The sequence below is a fragment of the Brassica oleracea genome, chromosome C7 (assembly GCF_000695525.1).
Source record: "Brassica oleracea var. oleracea cultivar TO1000 chromosome C7, BOL, whole genome shotgun sequence".
Taxonomy (NCBI): domain Eukaryota; kingdom Viridiplantae; phylum Streptophyta; class Magnoliopsida; order Brassicales; family Brassicaceae; genus Brassica; species Brassica oleracea.
The window spans coordinates 36,700,625-36,725,100 of NC_027754.1; the positions used below are offsets into that span (position 1 = coordinate 36,700,625).

General features: G+C 35.3%; 4 protein-coding genes and 1 long non-coding RNA gene across 6 annotated transcripts; 1 reads left to right on the forward strand and 4 right to left on the reverse strand.

Moving 5' to 3' along the window:
• Positions 1-629: 629 nt before the first annotated feature.
• Positions 630-4,056, reverse strand: LOC106306020 (receptor-like protein kinase 5). Its single transcript, XM_013742471.1, has 2 exons — positions 1,251-4,056; positions 630-1,182 (listed from the first exon to the last, which is right to left on the reverse strand). The coding sequence occupies exons 1-2, from the start codon at positions 3,847-3,849 to the stop codon at positions 764-766; spliced, it is 3,018 nt and encodes a 1,005-aa protein (XP_013597925.1). The 5' UTR covers positions 3,850-4,056; the 3' UTR covers positions 630-763.
• A 4,495-nt stretch (positions 4,057-8,551) lies between these two features.
• LOC106301555 (ent-kaurene oxidase, chloroplastic) lies at positions 8,552-11,179 on the reverse strand. The gene is made up of 6 exons (XM_013737989.1): positions 10,942-11,179; positions 10,591-10,751; positions 10,144-10,305; positions 9,901-10,041; positions 9,196-9,798; positions 8,552-9,003 (listed from the first exon to the last, which is right to left on the reverse strand). Exons 1-6 carry the CDS (start codon positions 11,117-11,119, stop codon positions 8,686-8,688), a joined length of 1,563 nt encoding a protein of 520 aa, XP_013593443.1. The 5' UTR covers positions 11,120-11,179; the 3' UTR covers positions 8,552-8,685.
• A 554-nt stretch (positions 11,180-11,733) lies between these two features.
• LOC106303757 (auxin-responsive protein IAA28) lies at positions 11,734-13,227 on the reverse strand. 2 transcript variants are annotated; one of them, XM_013740073.1, is made up of 4 exons: positions 12,958-13,227; positions 12,405-12,713; positions 12,093-12,178; positions 11,734-12,009 (listed from the first exon to the last, which is right to left on the reverse strand). In XM_013740073.1, exons 1-4 carry the CDS (start codon positions 13,083-13,085, stop codon positions 11,987-11,989), a joined length of 546 nt encoding a protein of 181 aa, XP_013595527.1. In that variant the 5' UTR covers positions 13,086-13,227; the 3' UTR covers positions 11,734-11,986. The 2 variants fall into 2 exon arrangements, with proteins under 2 accessions (XP_013595527.1, XP_013595528.1); XM_013740074.1 differs by having other exon boundaries at positions 12,114-12,178; positions 12,958-13,220.
• Positions 13,228-16,815: 3,588 nt separating this feature from the next.
• Positions 16,816-20,793, reverse strand: LOC106301669 (NADP-dependent malic enzyme 3). Its single transcript, XM_013738122.1, has 19 exons — positions 20,465-20,793; positions 20,160-20,280; positions 20,003-20,077; positions 19,773-19,924; positions 19,580-19,685; positions 19,428-19,493; positions 19,260-19,355; positions 19,107-19,178; positions 18,947-19,030; positions 18,756-18,854; positions 18,627-18,674; positions 18,489-18,542; positions 18,310-18,408; positions 18,147-18,236; positions 17,986-18,063; positions 17,828-17,902; positions 17,656-17,746; positions 17,186-17,314; positions 16,816-17,085 (listed from the first exon to the last, which is right to left on the reverse strand). Exons 1-19 carry the CDS (start codon positions 20,605-20,607, stop codon positions 16,997-16,999), a joined length of 1,767 nt encoding a protein of 588 aa, XP_013593576.1. The 5' UTR covers positions 20,608-20,793; the 3' UTR covers positions 16,816-16,996.
• A 732-nt stretch (positions 20,794-21,525) lies between these two features.
• On the forward strand, positions 21,526-22,962 carry LOC106304475. Its single transcript, XR_001262755.1, has 2 exons — positions 21,526-22,023; positions 22,741-22,962. It is a non-coding gene; the product is annotated as an uncharacterized LOC106304475 (long non-coding RNA).
• Positions 22,963-24,476: the final 1,514 nt, after the last annotated feature.

A 24,476-nucleotide genomic window follows, 5' to 3' on the forward strand; every position in this document is an offset into this window, starting at 1 on the left:
GAGTGAAGTTTAGCATTTTAAAAAATAATTATATTAGGATTTAAGATAATACTATAAAAATAGTTTCAAAATTAGCTTTGAGATTTCAAAATAAAATTTCAAAGAAAAAAAGTTCGAAAAATTCAAAAAATCGAATTAAAAAGGTTTTTGAAAATAATTTTTTTTTTATCTTTATTTATTTATATATCTATAGAATAAATATATAAAGGTTTTAAAATTTTAATGAAATCTCTTTTACTCATTTTTCTCCTTATGTATTTTTTTGGTCAAAAAGCTTTTTAAGATCTTTTGACAAATTTGCTCTAAGATTATTGATACATAGAGTTACTAACCTCGTTCCTTCTCATTTCTACTCCAGATTGGAGATAGATTGTAACGAGCTCATTTCAATAGAATCTATTTACCAATTATCGTAGTGCTAATTTTTTACAAAACTAAATTGATTAGATGAAATGCTACCACTATTTTTTGTGCGTTTGGCGATCGGATCGCCTTACGACTTGTATTTTGACTACTTGTGGGAGTTGTGGCAGATATTAAAAACTAGTCGAATATTAAGAAATTACTTAAATACATAAGCAATACCATTTTTAAAAATTACATTCAGACAAAAATACCCTAATGCCAGGTTTATAAAGATCATTTTCATTAATTTATTCTGAACATAAAGAGTTTAGTTAACTATCCTAAAACTTTGCTTTGTTTACACACAACACATGCGGTAAAAACCCCTAAAAACAACCTCAAAATTTGTGATTATTTATTATACATAACCTAAAGCTTCATCTTCTACCCTTTTACTTGTCCTCCGACCCGACAAACTAACCAGTAAAGGTGCCTCATGTGCCTCTGTCGCAGTTCTTTTTGTCTCCTCAAGTCCTTGTTGGCGAAGAACATACAAGACCTCCTTCATGGAAGGTCTGTGACTAGGCAATGTGTTAGTACACATCAGACCTAGCTTGAACAGAGTTGTCATCTCTTCCGTGTTAGAAGCATCATTGATGTCCTCATCAAAAGCCTCGGTGATCGGTTTCTTAGATTGGTAATGTCTCCATGACCAATCTGCCAAGTTTGTATGTTCATCTCCGTTGTTACCTTCTCTTCCGGTCACCAGCTCTAACAAAACTACCCCGAAGCTATACACATCGATCTTTTCATCCACCTTAGAGGTATATGCGTATTCTGCAACACTAAAGATGTTAGAGACCAAACAATGAGACCTGCATGAACTACTATAAGGGTGTTATTACCTGGAGCAATGTAACCAAAGGATCCAGCAACAGCTGACATAGTATGAGGTTGTTGGTTTTGCTTAACCAACAGTTTAGCCAACCCAAAATCAGCAATCTTGGCATTGAAGTCATAATCAAGCAATATGTTGCTTGACTTGACATCTCTATGTATGATCGCAGGAGTACAATCATGATGCATATAGCAAAGTCCTTGCGCTGCACCGACCGCAATATTCAACCTCTGTGACCAATTCAAGCTATTAGCCTCTGCATCACCTCCTTTCTTCTTACCATGTAGCCATTGATCCAGGCTGCGTTTCTCCAAGTACTCATACACCAGAAGCTTTGAATCCTCTCTGGAGAAACAACACAGTAGTTTCACTATATTCACGTGCCTGATCGTTCCAAGAATCTCAACTTCAGCGATGAACTCTTTCTCGAGGTTCTTGTCAAGCTTCTTGTTGTCCCATATCCTCTTCACCGCTACGTATTGACCCGAGGATCCGATGTGTATCTTGTAAACTTTGCCTGATCCTCCACTCCCTATCACGTTGTGTTCCATCAGATTCGAAACAATGTCGTGTTCCGCGAAGTCTACTCTGTGGAAAGAAGTTAGCTTCCACGTCTCTAAGCCTCTGCTTCCTCTTGGCTTCCTTGTGTAGTCTCGAACCACAAAGAACGTGACGACCAGAGTGACGGCGAGGAGCAGAACTGCGATGACTAGAATCATTGCGATGATTTTCCCAGGCAGCTGCTTTGATCTACGAAGCACTTTCCGACAATCTTGTAACTTAACGACCGGTGTGTCTGCACAGAGATTGGTGTTGTTCAAGAAACTTGTCTCGTACGCTAGGTTATCAAGCTGGTCCGGTACTTCTCCGGTGAGCATGTTTGACGACAAGTTAAGCGTTGTGAACTTCAGACTCCCGACCTCCGGCGGGATTTCGCCGGCGAGTTCGTTCTCCGACAGATCAAGATCGACCAAGCCTGGCAACAGCCCTAGAGCTCGAGGAATGTTCCCGGAGAGTTTGTTCTTCGATAAACTCAACGTTACCAACGACTTCCATGAGATGATTTCCTCCGGTAACTCGCCGGAGAGATTATTCGAATCAAGAAAGATCGATATGAGTCTTGACAAAGACGTTAACTCCGTCGGGATCTCACCGGAGAACCGGTTGTTCCGAGCGCTGAACACTTCGAGGGATGACCAGGTACTGATCGTCCGAGGAATCACACCGGAGAACTCGTTGTTATCTATCTCAATCCTAGAGAGGTTCCAAGCGACTTTCTCCGGTAACTTTCCGGTGAAGAAGTTGTTACTAATCTGTAAACTATACATGTCTTTAGCAGTCCATATCCCGGAAGGAAACTCACCGGAGAATCGGTTGTTATAAAGCTGAAAAGATAAGAGGGACCCACAGTTCCCGAGCGACTCCGGGATGACGCCGGTGAGGTTGTTCGAGAATACAACCACGCCGAGGAGCTTCCCTCCCTTGCAGAGATTCTCCGGAAGCTTCCCGGTTAACTGATTCTCCGACACTTCGAACCGCTCTAGATTTGAGTATAAACCGAAATCACCCGGTATATCTCCGGTTAACTTGTTGGTATAGAGTTTCACCTCCTTCAATTCCGGTAATTTTGCGATACCCGGGGGTATTACGCCTGTTAATTGGTTTACGTACAGGTTTAGAAACTCTAATTTCGTTAGATTGCCGATTGCTTCCGGAATTGAACCGGTTAAATTGTTATAGGAGAGATCAAGTTCAACAATGTTGGTAGCCGAAATAGATTTCGGTATCCCCCCGGTTAGGTTATTTACGAAGAGATAGAGAACGGTTAGGTTCTTCATCCCGAAGAACACTTCCGGGATCCGACCCGATAAGTTGTTAGCGGACAAGTCCACGTGTTCAAGATCCATCATGTTCTCGAAAACAACGGCTGGGATTTCTCCGATCAGATTCATCTCCGAGAACCACAAGAACTTAAGTTTCGTCAACTTCCCAAACTCCGCCGGAATCTCCGCCGGTAAAAACTTATCGTTGTACGCCAAACGAAGCTCTTGGAGCTCCAACAAGTCCCCGATCTCCGACGGAACCGTACCGTTGTATTCGCTCATGTAGAGATTCAAAACCGTGAGCTTAGAAAACATACCTATCTTCTTCGGAATATCGCCGGAGAAACCGTTAGCACTGAGGTCCAGAATCTCGAGTTCTGGTGAAAGACGATCGATGTCGGCGGGAAGTGAGCCGTTGAAGTTGTTCTGGGAGAGATCGAGATGGCGAAGCTTGGTGCAGTTGTAAAGAACGGTCGGAAAATCGCCGGGTAATAGATTAAACGACAAGTCGAGAGTTTCTAGGTTTGGGAAATCGCATATGTTGGTCGGAACCGCGGTGAAGTTCTGGTTCTTGAAACTTATTCCGGTGACGTTTCCGGCGACGCAGGTGATCTCCGACCAATCGCACGGGGAAGATGTGGTGTTCCATAGACGGAGAGACGGTGGGTCTCCGAGATCGCGTTTCAGGGTAAGAAGTGTTGACCGTTCGTTGAGCTGCGAAATTACAGAAAAGGGCAGTGAGGTGAGAAAGAGAAAGAGGAAGGGTAAGGGTAAGAAGGTCATATTGTAATTGTGGTTGGTTGGGGTTTTGCCGGGAAATTCGGCAGACAGAGTTTGACTGGGAGATTCATACAAGTTTGAAGTAAGTTTGAAGTTTAAAACGTTTTTATAGAAACATAAGAGGTGAGTGATTAGCTGAATAGTCAAAAAGACATTTTTGAATTTTTGGACTCTCTTTTTATCGTTTATCAGGCGACTTTTCTTCTTTTCATTTTGTTAAAACCCAAAAAAAAAATAGAGCATTATACACGAACATTTCGTTATTAGCACACAAAAAATAATTAAGCTATTTTATGTTCAGTTTGATTATTATTGGTTAGATATTGGATTTGACAGATACCATCAAAGCGTCTACGTCAAGTTAGTTTTACACCCTGTTTTAAAAATCTGCTGGGCAGCCGCCTAGACAGCCAATTAGATGATACACGTGACTCTTACGCTCCGATTTATACCAAATCGGTTAAAAAAATCAGATATCCGATTTTCTCCGCCTAGACCGCCTAAATGACCGTCTAACCGCCTAGGCAGTCGCCTAATCTTTTTTTTTATTTTTTTATTTTTTTATTTTATTTTTATTTTATGATATTTTTTTTATTTATTTGATCTAAAATTTTACAAATATTATTTATATTCATAATTTTGATGAAAACTATACTATATTAAGTTTATATATTCTATTTGTGTGATTTATACAATCTTAAACATGAAAATGTATTAATGTTATATAAAATTAAAGATTAACATGTTTTTAACATAGTAAACAATCTAAAAATTTCGCCTCGCATAATTTTCGATTAATTTCCGATTTTTTTTAGGCGCTAAACCCAACCCGACTGTCCGAGTAGCGCCTAGCGCATTCCCGAACAGGGGTTTTACGTAAGAGATTCGGTGCCATCTAGAACATCGGCTGGAGAATTAAGAAGATGTATTATGCTAATCTAGGAGTGTTCAGTTCAAACACGCGAGTAATTAATTAAATTATAGGCCACCCATTTTCTCTGAAATGTATTGCCAAGAAATTTGTGCCATTTGAAAAGTCCGAAAGTGAAGTCAAAGATGTCTATGATTTTTATATGATTCGGTTTCTAGTAAGAAATCGATTAATCCATAGTTCATATTGTAAAAGTTACTCACCTTGTTCATTCTCATTTCTGGCGCATATTGGAGAATGGGGTGGAATCTGGGATTGTAACGAGCAGCGAGCTCACTTTTCTCAATCCTTTTTAGTTTGTTATATGTTTTACCTTAACTTACTAATGATCATGGTGGTAATTATTTATCAGTTTTTCCAAATTTAATCGATATGATGCAAATGCTACCAATATACTTTTTGTGGATGCTCGCGATCAGATTGCACTAAGACTTGTATTTTGGACTACTTGTGGCACACAGGAAAAAACTAGTATAAATAGGCTTTCAAATTTGTAATCATACATTTTTGTTACAAAATAGCTCTTTAGGGCATTTCTATTGTAAAATTCTTTTAAAAAAAAGTTTTTATGAGTTTATCAAAATTTGAGATAGTTATTTAAATACTTTTGTGGTACTCTTGGTTTTTAATTATGAGATGCTTTTGTAGAACTTTGCAATGGATATGTTCTCTTTTTTTTTATCAACCAATGAATATGTTCTTACGTTATAAATTAGGGAAATTATGAGGAATGAGCACCTTAAAAACTGTATTTAATCCAGTGGTTTTGTGTATATGCGATTGAGATCTATTATATATAAGCCAAATACAGAACAAATTAATCTTCAAACCATTTTCAACATCTTTTTTTTCTTGTGCAATAAGATGTTTGTGTTTGCGTATCCGCTTAAATTATCCACATAGAAATTAGGATGTATATACATCTTTGTGACCATAATTTGAGAACTATCCTAGATATTTCTAAACTCCAATTTTATCTATGCCGTGATCTGCCTTGCCTCTGCCATTCTCGTACAAACTCTCTTCTTCTTTCATTTTCTCTGTCTCGTATCCCTTTATCTCTTCCCAAAATAATACTATTCATTCTCTCTTTTGCATCTCTCTTAATTCCTTACACAAAACAAATGGATTCTTCTTCTCTATTTATTTCCACAATTCAACGAATACTATCTTCTTGACGAGTTCATCTACAATAGTCTTTATGTCAGTTTGTTTGATATCCACCACAATTTTGAAGGGGTTTCAAGCGAGTACATGACACTACATGAGAAATCTTTTCAATTCACATGTTGATAAAATCATATGGCCGCATGGATGTTACCGACCATTTTGGTGTCGTAATTTGAAAACAGCCAGTAAATGTTACCAAAAAATGTGGTTTGATACATGATTTGTTAATTTTTACATCATATATTGTTATTAGCTGATACATGTTTTTTTAGCTTTTAAAAAACATGTCGATGTTTTTTAAAATTTATGGGTAAGATGTTTAAGTAGCTTGTGTTAGCTATATATGCTTTGTTAATGGATTATCAGGCTACCTTAATCATTATTTGTCTAGCTTCTATATTTTTGATGGTTAATTTAATAAGTTACATCTACCATATGTTTTACGTGCTAAATAAAATATTACATTTAGAACATTGCTTTTGTTATATGATAAAGAATAACTTTATAATAAACAAGTTATCCACTAACAATTTATATAACTTTTACTTTTTGAGATAAAGCTTAGTGTTAAACTTCCTTTGTACAAAATAGTTGTGTTCATATGAGACATAGTTTGTTAGATGTTTCATAACAGGTTAACATGATAATTTAATGTTTAGCATATACATGTTTAGTTATATGATATCAAACATGTTAGACGCTTTTTAAAATGGGCGGTTAAATGTCCAAAAGTTACTGCCCAGCTGATACATAATTTGTTAGATGGTGCAAAATAGGTTATCGTTCAAACTTAATCGTTATCTATGTAATTTCTGTTGCAATCCCTAGTTCTCCCATTGATTTTTTAGTTTCGGAAATTTAATTAGAAAATACATAAACTGAGAGAAAAATTTATAGTTGTGTTTCGAATTGATATCTCAGAATAGGCCTGGGCATTTTACCCGGACCCGAAGACCCGAACCGGAACCGAACCAAAAATACAGGTTCGTGTCCGGGTTTGGGTCCATGCTAAGTACCTATTGGGTCTTTTTCTTTGGACCCGCGGGTCTCAGTTCGGGTCCGGATCCTACCCGAGACCCGTTCAGGTACCCGAAGTACCCGCAAATAATTGTATATACTAGTTATATTTGGGTGATTGGGTATATTTTTGGTATTTCAGATTTTTTTAAAAGTTTCGGGTTTGGATTTTCGGGTATAATTGTAGGTTTCTGGTAAAATTTTAGATTCTTAGAAAATATAATTCGGGTATTTGGGTAAAATTCGGGTATGTTTTGGGTTTTCGGGTCTGATTCTTGGATAATTTTTTGGGTATTTTTACGGTTCTTCGGGTATTTTTAGAGTTTTCGGGTCTAGTTCGGGTATTTCGGGTCCTAAATATCCGAACCGACCCAGATCCGAAATATACCCGAAAATTTGGAGTATTTTACGTGTATTGAAATTATAGACCCGAACCGACAAAACCCGACCTGGAACTGACCCGGAAAATTATAGGTACCTGAATGGGTCTAAATTGCTAGGACCCGAAAGATCCGGACCCGACAAGACCCGACCCGAACACGACCCGACCCGAACACGATCCGAAGATCCGGATGCCCAAGCCTATCATAGAAAACATGTTTAGAGGTTTGGCTTTCTTTGAATCTATGATTCACTGGGATGCATGGCGCTTCAAACATCAATGTTATTGAGGTGATGGTGACGATGACATAGAGGAGGAGGAGTAGGTTTGCATAAAATTGATTTTAAAAATGAAGCAAATGATGATTACTGAGATTTAAAAAGAAGAATGAACCATTTGAAGAAAAATTTTGTTTTCACTAAAGATTAAAAATAGGAGAGAAAAAGATCAATCGAGGAAAGAAAGAAAAACAAGATGAATTTAGAACAGGGATAAAATAGTCGTTTTATGTGTATATTGCTACAGAAATGGGGTTTCTAATTTCGGTAGTTTCGTGTATATACAACAAATTATCTGTTATCCATAAGGTCAATAACTAAATAAAACATTTTTTGTCACTATCTAGTTCAGTTTATTCGTTTTACCATTCTTGTTTAATTTTATGGCTTCGTCACCAAAAAAAGCAATACTTGTTTCTTTTTGAAAACAAATAGGAAAGTTGGTTTCCCTTTTCATAACACGTTATACTAAAAAAACACGATATACTAATACAGAGACCCGAGAAACATGTGGTATGTTAATAGAGTTTACAATTAATCAGACAACAAACCATTGGCCACTGTTTCTCTCTATTGTCTAGTATCATATCTCTCGATACGTAACGTACGTGTGGCTGATGTTAAAGTCCGTGATACATTATTTATTTTAAAAACATTTCCACATGTCCGATTTTGAACGTTGAATCCTCAATTCAACGGTCTGAAACTCGTAAAGAGTTAAGATGCGGATCTCTCGTGTTCTTGACTTCTCGATATTAGTTGTCTCCAACGTGTCAATCTCCACACCATCGGACTACATTGTATTGTAAAGTCTTATCAAATATTGTATTCTTCTGAAATTCTGTTTTTAATTATTTTATAGTGCTATTAGATTCTTTTTAATTCTTTTATAGTGCTATTTAATTGTGTTTGTATAAGCAAATATAATATTCTAGAAAACGTTTAAAACTTGAATATAACAAACAACCGAACCAAACATAGGATTCCATAATATTCAGACAGTGCAACACATTAAACAGACAAAACTCAGACTAACCAAAAAACAAGAAAGATGTATTAACTTAAGAAGAAAGCCTTGGATTGATAATAGCCATGAGAGGATAAAGCTTCTGAGAGGTCAAACCATAGGTATCAACATTCTCTTCCTCACCGTCTCTAAGCTTCCATTCAAACTCTTGAACTAATCTCCCAATAGCAATCCCTGCCATCAGAGACGCCTGAAGTGCACCAGCACAAACCCTCTTCCCCGATCCAAACGCCATCGTCTTATGAAGATCAGACAACTCGTATCTATCATCTAAGAACCTCTCCGGCCACCACTCCTCTGGCTTCTCCCAACGCTTCTTATCCATGTTGCATCCATATATGTTTATTGCTATCTACACATCCATATTCCAAAAATTCAAACTAAACATGTAATAAACTTTTCTCAAAAAAAAAAACTTGTAATAAACTTCAAACAAAACAAAAAACTTGTAATAAACTTCAAAAGTTTATCAATAAAAAAAACTTGTAATAAACTTTAATATGTGAAATGACTTGGCTTTGAGCAAAGTAGTGTTTGCCTTTACCTCACTTCCTGCAGGGACGTAATATCCTCCTATCTCGGTATCTTCATGAGCATAGCGAATGGGAACTAAAGGAGCAGGACTGTACTTCCTAAGCGTTTCATGGAAGATTGCATTGACATAAGGAAGCAGAGGCAACTGCTCTTCTTTAATCTTTTCTCCACCGCAGACACTTTTGATTTCTTCACACAGACGAGCTTGAACACTTTGATGCTTTGCAAGTTCGTAAATAGCCCACTCAGTTGTGACCAGAGTAGTGTCAGCTGTCTCAATAATCGTCTCCCAAACCAAGATTGCAATCTGCTCCTTGGTTAGTGTCTTCCCTTCAGACATCAAGTAGTTGAGATAGCAATCATCTGAATCATTCTGCTTCAGACAATCTTGAATGAGAGCGTTCATCACTGCGACTCTACGTTTGTGCTTCTGCTGGATTCTTGATTCAAAGCTATTGTTAGGAATCCATTTCAAGTATGGGAAGAAGTCTCTCCAATCAACATCGATTGCACCTTCCATCATGTCGTGTACTAGAACCTTGAAGATCTCTTCTCTTGACAAAGTCTCACCGAGTTCATCTACGTGGATGGATTCAATGTCTTTCCCAAAGGCCTTTGAGAAAGAAGAAAAAAAAAATATAAAACATGATTCAGTTTAAGAATGTAGTGTCTTTGATGAAGTGTGTAGGGAGGGTTAAATGAAATATATACTCACTTGCTTCAAGGCTACTCCAAATAGCTCATGTTCGAATATAGCTCTGAAGTTCACAGGCTCTTGCGGGTGGTCTCTTTTGTGCGCATGCAGCTTGGAAGTCACGTTTTCAATTAGAGCATCTCTGTAGTGTCTCTTTCGTTTCTTGAAACAAAAAAAAAGAAGTCCACACAACATAGAACATGGTTCAGTTTCAAACAAAGTATATTGAAGCAAAGCTGCAGAGTAAAGAAACTGGGAACTCACCTGTGCATTTGCACCTAAAAGGCCATTCAAGATACAGCGTTTCACTAGTTTATGGAAGTCATCATAATCACTTGTAGCAACCATACACTTGTTGCAAGTGAGGACTGTTAAGGCGTTTGATAGCTTTCTTGTTGAGATTGATGGAAACCTAGTTACCATCGCCTGCCAAAAAAACAAAAAAACAAATCACACACACAAAGTGAAAACTGTTCAGAGAATGCATCCACATGAGCACATGAGTTGAGAGTAGAATCATATAACAAGAGCTAGATCAAGTGTGAAGTTAGAAAACTTTTCCACAAAAATCTTCTAGAAACATTGAGTTACTTTTTAGGATCTACTCATGTGTTCTTGATTGTAATGAATAGTTCAAGTTCAATATTGATTGTAATGAAACTCAGAACATTTCTTGCATGTTTACTGAAACAATCAGACAGGAAAGCTAACCTCTTTGGCTGTTTCGGTTGAGTTGAGAACAACAAGAGAGGAAGAGCCCATCTTGATAGAGTAAATAGGACCATAAAGCTCAGACCATCTAGTGAAAGTCTTGTGTGGTTTCTTCTCTTTTAGTTGCAGCAAGTTCCCAATCAACGGAAGCCCTGGCACCACTGCATCAAATACATACCCACCCTTCAGAGTTTATTAGCTAGTAATTAAAGATCCAAACCTTATTCAATGATTAGAAATGAAAAGTCCAGCTAAACTAAACTAGTTCCCTAGATCTCGAAACAACTAAACCCAAGTGATTACTAGACAAACCCAGATGGTGAAACTGGAAAAGGAAAAGAACTAAATAACCTGGGACAGAGGGGAGCCTAGAAACTTCAGACATGTTGTGTCTGGACAGTAGTTTCTTGGACACGAAGATGAAGAGGAAAGAGGAGACAACAAAGCCAAGGAGAAGGCAGATCATGGAGGGCATGGAAGTTGTGTGATTGTTGTGAAAGAGAAGAAACTGATGAAGAAATACATTCATTTTCTAGAAAGAATAGAATGGAATGTTTGGAATTTTTCTATTATTGGACTGTCTTGTTTGGAAGTTTCTCTTTTGTGTCCGTTTAAATATTACTCAGTTTCGGATTCCAATGAGACCATATATGTTTCTATCCGTTCCATGTAATCTTGTGACACTTGCGAGCTATTGCCTCCATGTTTGGGCCTTTTGAGAGTTGGGTTTTAAGAAAACCCCTTCCGAGACTGTTGTAGACTTTACAAAGCCTTATTAGCATGTTCTTACAACTTTTTTTCTTTACAAGTCTTAAAAATGAACGCCTTGCCTCTTGTCAATGTAGCAATTGGTTTTTGATATGTGTTGCAACATGTGTGACTTGTTCGTTGCTACTGTGTACTATTGTGAGGTCAATGGTGAAAAGACAACAAGCATGATTAAAATTACTTTCTATCTAGACAGTTTGCCTGCCAAAAGAAAAAAGGAAGCAGGAAGTATTGAGATATATGGTGTTTGCTAAGTGGAAACCAGTTCGTTTTTCATTAAATGAGTTTATTGATATGACATGACTCGACTGTGATGAAACTCATGAGAGTGAGACCATGGTGAATGTTGAAGAACAACAACGTTATTAGAAGCAATACTCAACTTGTGTTTCCAATATCTTTATAGTTTATACACACGAATACATAATACCACACCGAGCTTAATTAAACAAACAGCCTATTTACACAAAATCATCTTCCAGAATCACAAAAAACTAGAACATACGTTGGAAAAACAAATTCTAACGAACAGAACAAAATGCAGTACATCAAGCCAAGCCCCATGGTTTCCATAAATTACATTTTTTAAAACAAATCATCGAACTGATGATTGTGGCGAACCTCAACTCTATTCCTTGCAGTTCTTTCTAGCTGGGGGAAAAAGACAACATAAATTATGCATAAGCTTTAATTTCAGATGTTAAAAAGTCACTATTAGGTTGATATATGTATACCATGAAGAAAAGTAGTCTTACGTGAGAACATGGAAACGTGGGAGGTCTTTAAAACATGCAACCTCTTCACAGTCGATACAAACATCCTAATAAATATGCTAAACTATGTCATTAACGTGTCCAACAAATTGATGAAAAACCCAAAACATATGAAAAGAAATGGAATCATATGATAAGAAATGACCAAACCTCCTTTTAGGAAACTCATTGTTTTGTGTAATTTAGCCCAAAAAAACTATAGATAAAATGATTTTCGAGACTAACTATAAAGTCATCAATATTGAATTTATTTTGTTTGATTCATCAACTTACTCCCAAGGAACATCTCCGACCAGGACTTTATCTCCTTCAGTGTCTTCGTAGACCAAAGTGTATTGTCTGTTTAGATCCGACGAATCTTTCTTGAAAAGTTGGTCAACGGCATGTGAAAGCTGTTGGTAGTTGTTATAAGCCGAGAGGTTGACTTTTCTTCCGATGGGAACTCCTTCCATGTTGATCTTAACGTATAACTCTCTCTCTTCATCACTCTCTATCTTCTTCATCTCCTCCTTTATCTGTGACGTTAGGTATCGCCGGGATGATCTTACCGGCGGCCATCCCACCACTGGAGCTGCCTCCACCCTGTTTTAGCCGTATATTATTATAAACTGATAAACAGTTTTTTACCAAAAAAAAACTGATAAACAGTTTTTATTTGTATGTACTGGGAAGAATCTTAAACCCAAACCAAACCAATCAAGATATGTGAAAAGTCGAGTTTTCGTACCATTTAAAACATTATACAGTGAGATAAACCATGACTAAAATTCTATTGATAATCAAGTTACTATTGGAGAAACTGTAAGAACGAATTAATTAAGAGAACCTGTTATAGGAAACAAATGATGTTTCTTTGGTGAGGCTTCTTTGTTTAGATCCATGGATATTTCTGTTGGGAGTGAGTTGGTGACAGGGAGGAGCCAGCCTAAGCTCCAATCTCTTCTCTTCTTCCATTTCTAAGTTTGTGTTGTGTTATTTGCTTGTGTTGGGGAGCAATATATGGATGGTTGGTTGGCAAGGAACTACAATCTCAATCTTTACAAAAGTACCTTTATTTTCTAATCTAAAAAGACATTTTATTTTGCATAAATAACCACCTAACAGAGATCTTACTTGAAAGGATTCAGAATGTCAAGATGCCTTTGATACGTGTATGAATATGACAGGATACATACATATACATAACGATTACTATATATGAACCACAGTCCAAATAGTATAATTTATTATTGTACAAGTATAGTAGATATATGTATATATTAGTAAGTTCTATAGTTGTACCAGGTTATAAAGAAAAAGGCAGTATACATATTTAGAGGTATAATATATTTAAGAAAATATTTTAAGAACCCATAATTAAAATTAAACATAAACACAAAGGTTTTATCAAATTATTAGTTACGTGACCTTCTAACTTAAAACCAATTGGTGATAAGTGGTGTGATCCATTTAATCTTATATATTACTTAAAATCTCTTCAAACTTCTGATGTGAGACATTGTCCGTAATACGTTCACTCGAGATGATAGTTCTTTAAGCGTCGTTTGGGCAATGAACGATGGCCCAACCTTGGGCTGGATCAATAATGAATTGAATTGGACTGTTTGAATCGGACTATGAAACCATGTTAAACTAGATGGACTTCTAACTTAAAAGTGATAAATGGTGTAACATATCTAATCTTATATATTATTTAGGATTCATTTCAATTTCCGATGTGGCACATTTGTCTCTAATAGTAAGTTTAAAAGAGTTACACCTAAATCATGAAATGATTCACTTGGATAATCATGAGACAAAAAAATATATCATACATATATATATGTTTGTAACCTTGCTTACATATATACTCATGAGACAAAGAAATATATCATACATGCATGGTTGTTACATCGATCATGTGATCGTCGAGATCGTCACCATTATCAACATTTCCATATCCCATTATTTTTTTCCCTTTTTTTTGGAACATCCATATCCCATTCTTAAAGCATTTTCTGTATGTAAAAATAAATTGGAGAATGGAGGCCGACAAACTAAAAGAAAGAAAAAAGAAGAAAGAGATTCCTAGGCATGCTTAAATGAGTACCTACCAATAAAAGGAGAAAAGTAGTAGGTATTCGTTTCTTCCTCGCTTCTTCTGTTTATTTTCATTTATTTTTATATCTATATGCTAAAACTAATTGTATACATCAAAGGCATCTTACTGATTTATACTTTTTCTTTCTTTTTTTGCTAAGATTTTACTGATTTGTATGTATACTTAGATTTCCACTACTGTTAACTCTCATTATTTTCACAAGAATTCCACTACTAGCTTCTTTTTTTTCTTTGCTGCAATTTGGCCTGCATTATTCCTTTCTAGTTACATCTAATCAAATCAGCGGTAACTAAAGATATCTTAAATTAAAGATAATGATACCGATACGGTAATCAAGTGTAAGTTTAGAAATATATTAACGGTTTAAGGATCTTTCAACTCCATTTAAGAATATTAATAGCTCTGGCATCGAATCAAATCAGTTGTAGTTTCATGGGTGAAAAATCAACTAAAATGGGCTAGTTAATTAGGGTATTCCAAGTGTCGTCTGCTAGAGTACTAAGGTGAATGAAACACTACATAATAACGATAAAAACACTGGCAAAATAGATTCATACAAGTTTGTGGCTAAAACTAAAGATTTGTGGCTAAAATCAGTGTTAGGCATTCAAGTTTTCGGTTTGTAGCTAGTTCGGGTCAGGTCGGGTTGGGTTATTCAGAATAGGATATATAGGTCTTGTTTAGGAACTGACCATTTTTCGGATCTGTTCAGGCAATGTCAGATTCGGGTTGGGTTTCTATTTTTCTATAAAAACCAAATCATAACCAAATTATAAACAATTCAGATCTGGTTTGGGTTTAAAAAAAATATATATATAGAAAACCTAAGTTCAACCCATCAAAACCAAAAAAATATATTTGGGTAATTCATTTTTCTCAAAAAATGATTTATAAATTTTATTATATTTAAAATATTCGGATACTTGTTTGGTTCTCGTTTTGATTTCAATTCGATTTTTGATTTTCGGTTTTAGAAAAAAAATAAAAGAATCATTCAGATTTTGTAAATTCCGGGTCGGTTTCAATTTCGATTTTTGGTTCGGTTCCTTTCATTTTTTGGGCTTCGGATAACATGCCTAGGAGTAGCTAAAATTCATTAAGCGACGGACGACCATACTTCAAGACCATGGCTACAAACTCATGGTTAACACTCATTTTGCGGCAGTTTTGGCCCATTGGCCATAATTTGAGTGTACTCATTTATATACAATTATTAGCTCATGAGATTAATCACCACAATAATTAATGATCAAAACTTGTAATATATTAATTTGTGTTAGTTCTGTTGTTGTGACATTTTAATTTTCTAAATGTGTGTGTACGTTGTAGACGACCCACAACAAGTAATCAAGTGTATGCCAAAAAGGTAAGCCGATTCTATCTGTCCAATCCTGAATCCTGTAGTATTCCCTAAAGATAGTTCATAAATCTTTGGCTTTTCAGCTAGAGTTTACAAAAATTTCTTTAATCGAATCAATCTGAGTATGCCAAGAGATATTATACACCCAATGGTGAATACAATAGAAGCAAAGTTGGAAAATAATGCGTTCCAAAGAGGAAGTTATGATGAACATATTGATACCAATGGTCGATACACATTTAGGCATGCCTATCATTTTTTAAAGAACATTATCAGGCAAAAAGGCTATGAACAATTATACAATTGTGTTCAATGAATGTACAACCCATTCTAAAAACAAGAAATCAAAGCGATCATCATTATCATAAATAACTATGCCACTAATGGAGGGCCACCACTTGCAATTTTACTCTCTTTCTTTTATTTTCCATTTATTTGATTTATATATCTTTTCTTGACTTTTTGAGTTTTGAGATATGATGGATGGGATCATTGACTTTGCAATGATTATAGTTTCAGGCCCAAAATCACTTCAAATGTTCTCTTTTAGCACTTTTTTTTCTTTATTCTTCTCTTTTGAATATGTTTTATAATCATTGCATTCTGTGCCAGTAAAAATGGTGATCTTAGCAAGATCAAAGAACAATTTTTAATCATCTTCCGCAGTTTTTATTTTCTAAAGGTCAAGTTTATATTAGTTTGAAAAAAGTAAAAAGAAAAATCATGTTAATCTTACATTAACTAAGGCTCTAACTGGTGACTAATAAAAGAATATAAAGAATATGAATAAAAGGAATGAAGAGGAATAAAACAAAACGAAAATTTATTTTTCTATTAATTTGATAAGGGATAATTGTAGTCTATTATTCTTTAAATTTTAAAGAACGTAAAAAATCATAAGGAACAAATATTCCTTGTAAATGGTGTAAATTGTAAGGAATGATAAGGAATTCACTATTCCCACTCATTCTCTTAATCACCGTTTAGACCTTAAATTTAGATGAAAATAATAATGGAAAACTGCCCCCATTAAACAAATGTGTCTTTTAATAGGGCATGCCACTATTAAATCTTATACTTTACCAAGTTGTACAGCCAATCTTTACAAATGAGTTTCATTTGGGAAAGGAAAAAAGTTGGCTAGACACTAGACCATGTCAAAGTGCAAAATTATCACCTAACAATTTTTTTGTACATGACCCTAACCTAAGGCATACGACAAAATGAGCCATGGATGTTTTACTATTCATAAAACAAAAAGTATAATATTTCAGTACTTAAAGTTGAAATTATATAAAAAACGATCAAACATTATAAAAGTTGTGTCCAATTTAGCAGCAAAACCGAAGAAGCAAAAAATAAAGAAGAAAAGCTGGGGGAGACAAAATGGTGGAAAATAATCTTTTAACGGAAGTTTCTGTAGACAGGGCTGTACATGCAGCTCTCTGCCATCTTGACCAGATCCTTAGGACGAGGCAGGTTCGATGCCAATCCTGCAACAACAAAAAGACAAACAACATGACATCAGACTTTTGCAGAAAGTAACTATTTTGACATCATAATTTATAAATATGGAGAATAATGAAAACTAACCAAGTTCATAAGTTTTGGCTCCCACACTGGCTGCAATGTTAGCAGAGATCTTTCTGATGTTTGTAAAAGGCGGATAGATCAACCCGTCGGCAAAGTTCTCTTCCGTCACTTGCGAGGCCAGAGCTTCCGCTGATAAAAATTTTTGGAACACACAGTTTACAAACAAGACTCCACAAATGGTCTCTGAGGCATCTCCAACCTCGTTCTATTTTTTACTCTAAAATAGAGTTTAGAATAAAAATACTCTAATGGTATTTTATTTTTTACTTTATAATATTCTATAATAGAATAAAAACAGGTTTACTCTATATATAGAGTAAATTGTTTATTTTCTGTTAATCACTCTATAATAGAATTGAGTTATACTACAATGGTACTTTATTTTAGAGAAAAAACCAGAGTGAACCATTGGAGATGGTGTAACCAATAGTAACAACATCAATTTCTTGAAACAGTTTCAATGTACTTACAAGCTGCTAGAAGCATGTCATCACGGACACGAATGGCACCAGACATGATCAAACCAAGACCGAGACCTGGGAAAATGTAGCAGTTGTTTGCCTGCGAAAAAAGGGTGTTAATGAAAGGAGCATGAGCCATGGATTGTGGATAAAGATGTCACACAGTAAACAACAAAAGAACCTGGCCAGGGAAGAATGTTTTGCCTTCATACTCAACAGGGGCAAACGGGCTTCCACTTGCAAAGATTGCACGACCCTATAAAGCAAACACAGCTTTTTTTTAGTTGCATCAAAATGAAAATTCACTTGTGGTGGTATCAATAAGGTTTAGATCGTTACCTCGGTCCATGTGTAAGCTTCTTTAGCGGTGCACTCGGCTTGAGAAGTTGGGTTTGAGAGAGCAAGAATCAAGGGTTTCTGTACACACCACAGTAAGAACACCATCAGAAAAAAAAGCATAGATACCGAGAAAGCATATCAAAAGAAAAAAAAAACAAAACCTCGTTGAAGGTGGCCATGGCCTCCACTACTTCCTTTGTGAAAGTCTTCCCCACACCAGAGGTTCCAATGAGCACTGTTGGCTTGATTGCCTGATTTGGGAGAATGTTATATATGTCATCTACGCATGAAGAGATGTTAAGATGAGTTGTTTTGTTTATTTACATTAACAGCTCCCAAGAGCTCCTTGACGGGCTCGTGGTCATGTGCCCATGGCTGCTTGAAGTGCTGAAGAGATTCCTTGCGTGAGCTAACAATCAGTCCCTGCAAGATCATTCAAAGCATGTTTAGTAAGTGAAAAAAAAAAAAGAAGCAATAGATAACAATGATGTAATCAACAATACCTTGGAGTCCACAAGCCAAATCTTCTTCCTGATCTCATCGATTGGTGTTCCAGTCTAGAAAACAAAACAATACAGTTACAGATTCTTGACAAGAAGGAGCAAAAGTATCAAAGAAATAGCATGAAGGCAAGAGACTACCTCTTTGGAAATCTTAAGAGCAATTAGCTCAGCGATTCCGGTTCCAGCCTTCAAAGATATAAAAAAGCTTTAGTAGCAAAATAAATAGTAGACAAAAAGATTTATGTAGTATATGTTTTCAAGTCACACCTCTCCGGCACCCAAGAACAAAAAGGTATGGTCAGATAGGCTTTTACCAAGTACTTTCTGAGCTGCAATAAGCCCAGCAAGCACCACTGATGCAGTACCCTACACAGACAAAACAAGTTTTAGCTAGTCACCTTCCAGAAAACTCACTAAAGTGCAATACATATGATATCATACTGAAGACAAGATCTCACTTGGATATCATCATTGAAAACGAGATGACTAGAGCAGTACTTGGAGAGAAGCTCAAACGCGTGGTGGTTTGCGAAATCTTCAAACTGAAACCAAGAGTACATGTGAACGTTATCACAACACAAGATTGAGAAAACAAGTTTTAGAAGTATATGATTTTACCTGCACCAACACTTTTTCTCCATAGTTTTGTTTAACAGCACACATGAACTCGTGCAGAAACTCTGCGTATTCCTGAATAAAAAAAAAAGCAACTACAACTCTCACTTTCTGAAACATATATATGGCGAACAAAGTGTAAAGATAATGGTAAACCTCGCCAGTTGCCCTCTTCTGTTTAAGTCCGATGTAAAACTCATCATTTAGGAGCTTCTCGTTGTTTGTACCCACATCAATGGTGATTGGAAGGCACTGCATGTGTTACATTAACATCAGAACTACAGAGAATTAAACATGTTCAGCTGCCTTTGTTTCAGTTCTTACAGCCGATGGACGGATCCCTCCCAAAGCTGTGTAAAGAGAAAGTTTTCCCACTGGGATTCCCATTCCCTGTATGAAATTTTACAGCATTCAAACCCAACAAAAAGGTTAAATGCATATCACAAGAGGGATCGAGTGTTAAGAACTCTGTTTACCTGACAACCAAGATCTCCAAGACCCAGAATACGCTCACCATCAGTGACAACAATGACTTGAATCCCTCTCTGTGGCCAGTTCTTCAACACTTCAAGAATCTTTCCCCTAAAAACAAATGCCAAATTGTACTCATTAACGCAAATAATAACCGAATCCAAAACAAAATTGTAGAAGAGAATGTTAAATCCTCACTTCTCTTTCAAGCTGATGTAAAGACCTTGTGGCCTCCTGAAAATGCTCCCATACTTCTGACAAGCCTCCCCCACCGTCGGGGTGTACACAACGGGAAGCAACTCCTCCACATTGTCAATCAGAAGCTTGTAAAACAACCTCTCGTTCCTCTCCTGAAAAGATTCCAGATTCTCATCAGCTCCCCCATTGTATCCAACAAACAAACAAGCCAAAAAAAAAAAACAGATCACCTGAAGATCCATGAGGGCCACGTAACGGTGCAGAGGGACCGTGTACTGACGGAGGTTATGCATCATCTTCTTCTCCTATAAGTAAGCCACAAATCGAAATCAGCATAACCTAAGGAAAAGGATGGATCTTTGAATGATGAACCTAATAAAAAAATACCTGAACATCTTGAGATAAGATGACAGGAGGAAGAAGACCAGTTAAGTAGTGAGCATCTCTCTCTTTATCTGTGAAAGCAAGTCCCTTGTTGTATCGAGGGTCACGCATCAATGTATACCCACTGCGCACACACACACACACACAAAAAAAATAAAAATCAATTGTAACCCTAACATTGCTCTTACTTCCACAACAAGGCAACAGCAATTATTAAAAAAAAAATAATAATTTTTTAAATCAAAGCTAATCAGATCATTTTTGGATCTAGCGAAACGGCCAAAGGAATGTTCTTTTGTGAGACTGACCTGGCGACGGAGGTAACCCAAGGGGTGACGAGCTGATCCAATGTGGCGAGATCCTCACCGTAGACATCTGAGATGCCTCCGCCGACGCCGGACCTGTTCTCGGAGACGTAGTCGTCGGAGATCTGAGACGGGTTGCTGCTCATTTTTGGTTTTTTTGTCAGGATTACGATCTGAAACAGAGAGAAAGATGAAAGCTTTTTCTTTTTGATAAATAGAAAGGTGAAGTCTTTGGAAGGGAGGGAGATTAAAAGGAGAGGACAAATGGGATTAGTGGTCGCCGGTTAAGAAGGCGAAGAGAATGGTTTGGTGTGAGAGGTCTGAATAAAAACGCGGAGAATGGTTGAGTTTGGTTTCATCACACTCTTTCTATTGGTCTCCTTCTTTTTTGGAATTTTTCATTTTCTTTTTACCAATAATTTACTGCATTTAAAATTAAAGGTTAATAATGAGAGTTTATATTTTTTTTTTTATTTAACTGAAGATATTACTATTTGATCCCAAAAAGTACACAGTTCAAAAGAAAATGATGGAAAAATTTAACATATAGAATTTGAAAATTGCTTGAGATAGAAGTTAATGGATAATTATACGGTAGCCACGAGACGACGACTACGACAATCATGCGATATGAGATAAAGATCTTTAGATGCATCTCTGAAAACTTATAATATTAGTGGTATGCTGCCTTTTTATTCTTTTGTTATAGTCCATTGTATGTTTTAGATCTTTTGTATATGTTAATTGGTTTTTTTTTTCAACATTGGGTTTTCATCTTGTGTCCTTTGAAAGGGATTTACCTATCTGCAGTTCTGAAAACTCTTTTTCTAAAACAATGGAATTGCTGCAGAAGATATTTTTTTCAACTTTATTAGTTGATAAATATGATGGATGAAGAATATAAATTGTTATCAATGTAACAAGAAGCCAAGAATCAAATAGTAGGGTACGTAGTGATGGCGTTTTGAAACGCCAAAATTGAAGTAGTTGGACAAGTGCAATAAGTATATATTACCATTATGGGTTCAGCCTATACATGTCAAGAAAACTGAAGTAATTGTAAATGTAGCTACAATAAAAATGGTTGAAATGTCAATCCAAAGAAGTATCGAGCAGGGGTGAAGCTAGCTTGAAGGGTAAGAGCATGATTATCGCAAGCTCCTAAGTAGGCTTTTAAGGTAATTAATAATTAAAAACAAAAGAAAAATAGGTATTAACCTAAGAGACGTATCCTAATCAAGGATCGGAAGAAACGTTTCTTATCCTTCCATCTCCTCTCCTCTCTCTCCAATCCACCTTTGTAACTGAGATCCACAGAGAGCTGTCCGGATGCTGAAACAGAGCACAAGGAAGGTGAGACTTTGGAGTCAGATGAGATCAGTGAGGAAGTGTATCTTCCGTTGAAAGAATCAATAGGACATACTGAAGTTGAAGTGATAGCAGGAGCTTTGTTCGGTAAGAGGTCCAAATCGATCTACTCAAAGAGTCTGTGTATCTGGGAGAGGAGGAGAGAGATGCAAGTACTTGCGCGGAATCTAGCTCAAAGAGTCTCAAGAAGCCAGGTATGCTCAAAAGTTCATGCTTTCTCGATGATTATTGTCTTCTTTGTTAGTTCGCGCTTGAGGATTGATCTTCTAAACCATAAAGTTTCATCCTTTGAATGAAAATAATTGACTTTTAATCAAATTTACAGAAAGCCTGAGACTTTATTGTGTTTCCATCTCTGTGTCATGTTCTTTATCTACACTACAAGTTCAAAAGAATATACATTTGCTTTAGGCTAAGAGACATTTTGTTTATGAAATGATGTTTCAGGACCACAAAGTTTCATCCTTTGAATGAGAATAGTTGAATTTGTATAAACATTTACATAAATCCTGAGACTTGTTTTTGTTTCATCTCTGTGTGCTCTGTTCATTTATCTACAATACACTACAACTTTGAAAACATATACATTTATCTAACTATTTGGTGGACATATTGCCAACAGCAATGTTTCCAAGAGCGTATGAAACTGCAGACTTGATACTTTTAAAAAGTATGCTCAAGTAAGGCTTGATACTTTTAAAAAGTGCATCAAACAGTAAGTATATAAGGCATTGTGTTGACTGAATTTGAAGTTGTAGTGTAGTGTAGCTACATTCACAACGTTAAACTCTTATAAGACAACATACATGAATCTTTTTGGTGGAACTGAGATAGTCGTTGTTGTAATAAACTATGCATATCGACTTGAGATAGTGAATTATACTAATACTCATGACATTTTGGTGCAATAGGAAGAACTGGTGCGTTGCTTAGAAAGGGACGGCTTCAAGTCGATTCAAGACGCAATTGGTGCAGATCACAGATGATGATCAAACACGAACAAGAACAAACTACAGAGGGGAGAGTCCTTTACTTACAACAAAAACAAAAGAGATGTATTTAAAAGTTTCACTGATTCAGTTGTTTTTTTCTGCCTAAACAATAACATGATGGCTTTTGTCCTCTTTACTCTTTGCATTATGGGAAATAACTAAGCAACTATGACACCAAACACCAAGTAACTTCACAACACAAGATTTATAATCTCTTTCTATTCAAAGTCCATATAAAGTTTCACAACACTCTTATTCTCTCTTTAATCACCATTCACTCTTTTTATTCACAACACCAAATTTTGTTCACAACACTCTTATTCTTTTTTTTTATGAAAATCTAAAACAATTGCTACACATATTTTACTAATCTTTGTTTGGACGTGATGAAGACAACAACTGAGCTCGGATGCTTCTTTCAAATTATTCTCGTTTATTTTACTAATCTTTGTTTTTATGTTTTTATTTAAAATTCAATGTTTAATATGTTATCTTTTATTATGTTTTATTTAATAAATAAATAAATTTTATTTTAAAAAAATTGTTTAATATTTTTTTAAGAACTCTTAATTAAGAGATTTGCATTGGAGCCCCTAAATGTTGTCGTCTCTTAGCGGAGTCTCTTAACTCACATTTAATATTAAAAAAAAAAATTAAGAGACCCTAAATAGGTCTCTAGGTTGGGTGCATGTGCACCCGCTATTATTTTAGATATTGAAAATTTTACATAGAAAATTAAGGTGAAAATGGCTTATTTGGTTAAGATGCACCAACAATTATTTTTAAACCTAAGTTGGATGCCCCCTAATTTAACATTTATCATATAATATTTATTAAGTGCACCCAGTTCAAAAGAGGTCTGGCTTCTCCCCTGGTATCAAGAGAAGCATAAGCTACAAGAGAGTTATCGATGTAACAAGTCCGGCAATAGGTGCATCAGGTGATGATTGTTTCAGTAATTTTAAGTTTTAGTTTTTGGTTTTTAGATTTTTGTTTTTGGTTTTTAGATTTTGGTTTTTGATTTTCAGCTTTTGGTTTTTGGTTTTTGGTTTTAGATTTTGGTTTTTGGATTTGTTGTATTTTTTAAAAAAATTCAAAAATTAACTAATACATTATTTTAAAATAATATAATAAAATAGCAATTAATATTTAGATTTTACATTACAAATTTATCAAAATACTGTGATTATTATTTTAAAATAAAATACAATAACATATTTTAATTATTAGATTTTTATAAAAAAATATATTATAGTAAAATATAAATCATCAAATATATATAAAATTACACAAAAAAAAAAATATTAAATTTTGAAACTACTTAGAAATTTTACTTATATAAATTATTTTTAATTTTAAAACTTGAATAGAAATAGTTTTTCTTATATAAATATTATAAATGATACAAAAATAAAAATACATAAAATTTTGAAACTAATTATAAATTCTTATATAAATTATTTATATTTTCTTAAAGTTGAATGGCAATTTTTATAATTCAGGATTATACAATATATTTTATTAATAAAACATATTATGTTTTTATTATTTTTTTATTATTTTTAATGTGACTAATAATTATTAAAATAATTCAATTGTTTTATTTATAGAAACTAATAACTAAGTTTTAAAATTAAATAATATTATTTATAAAA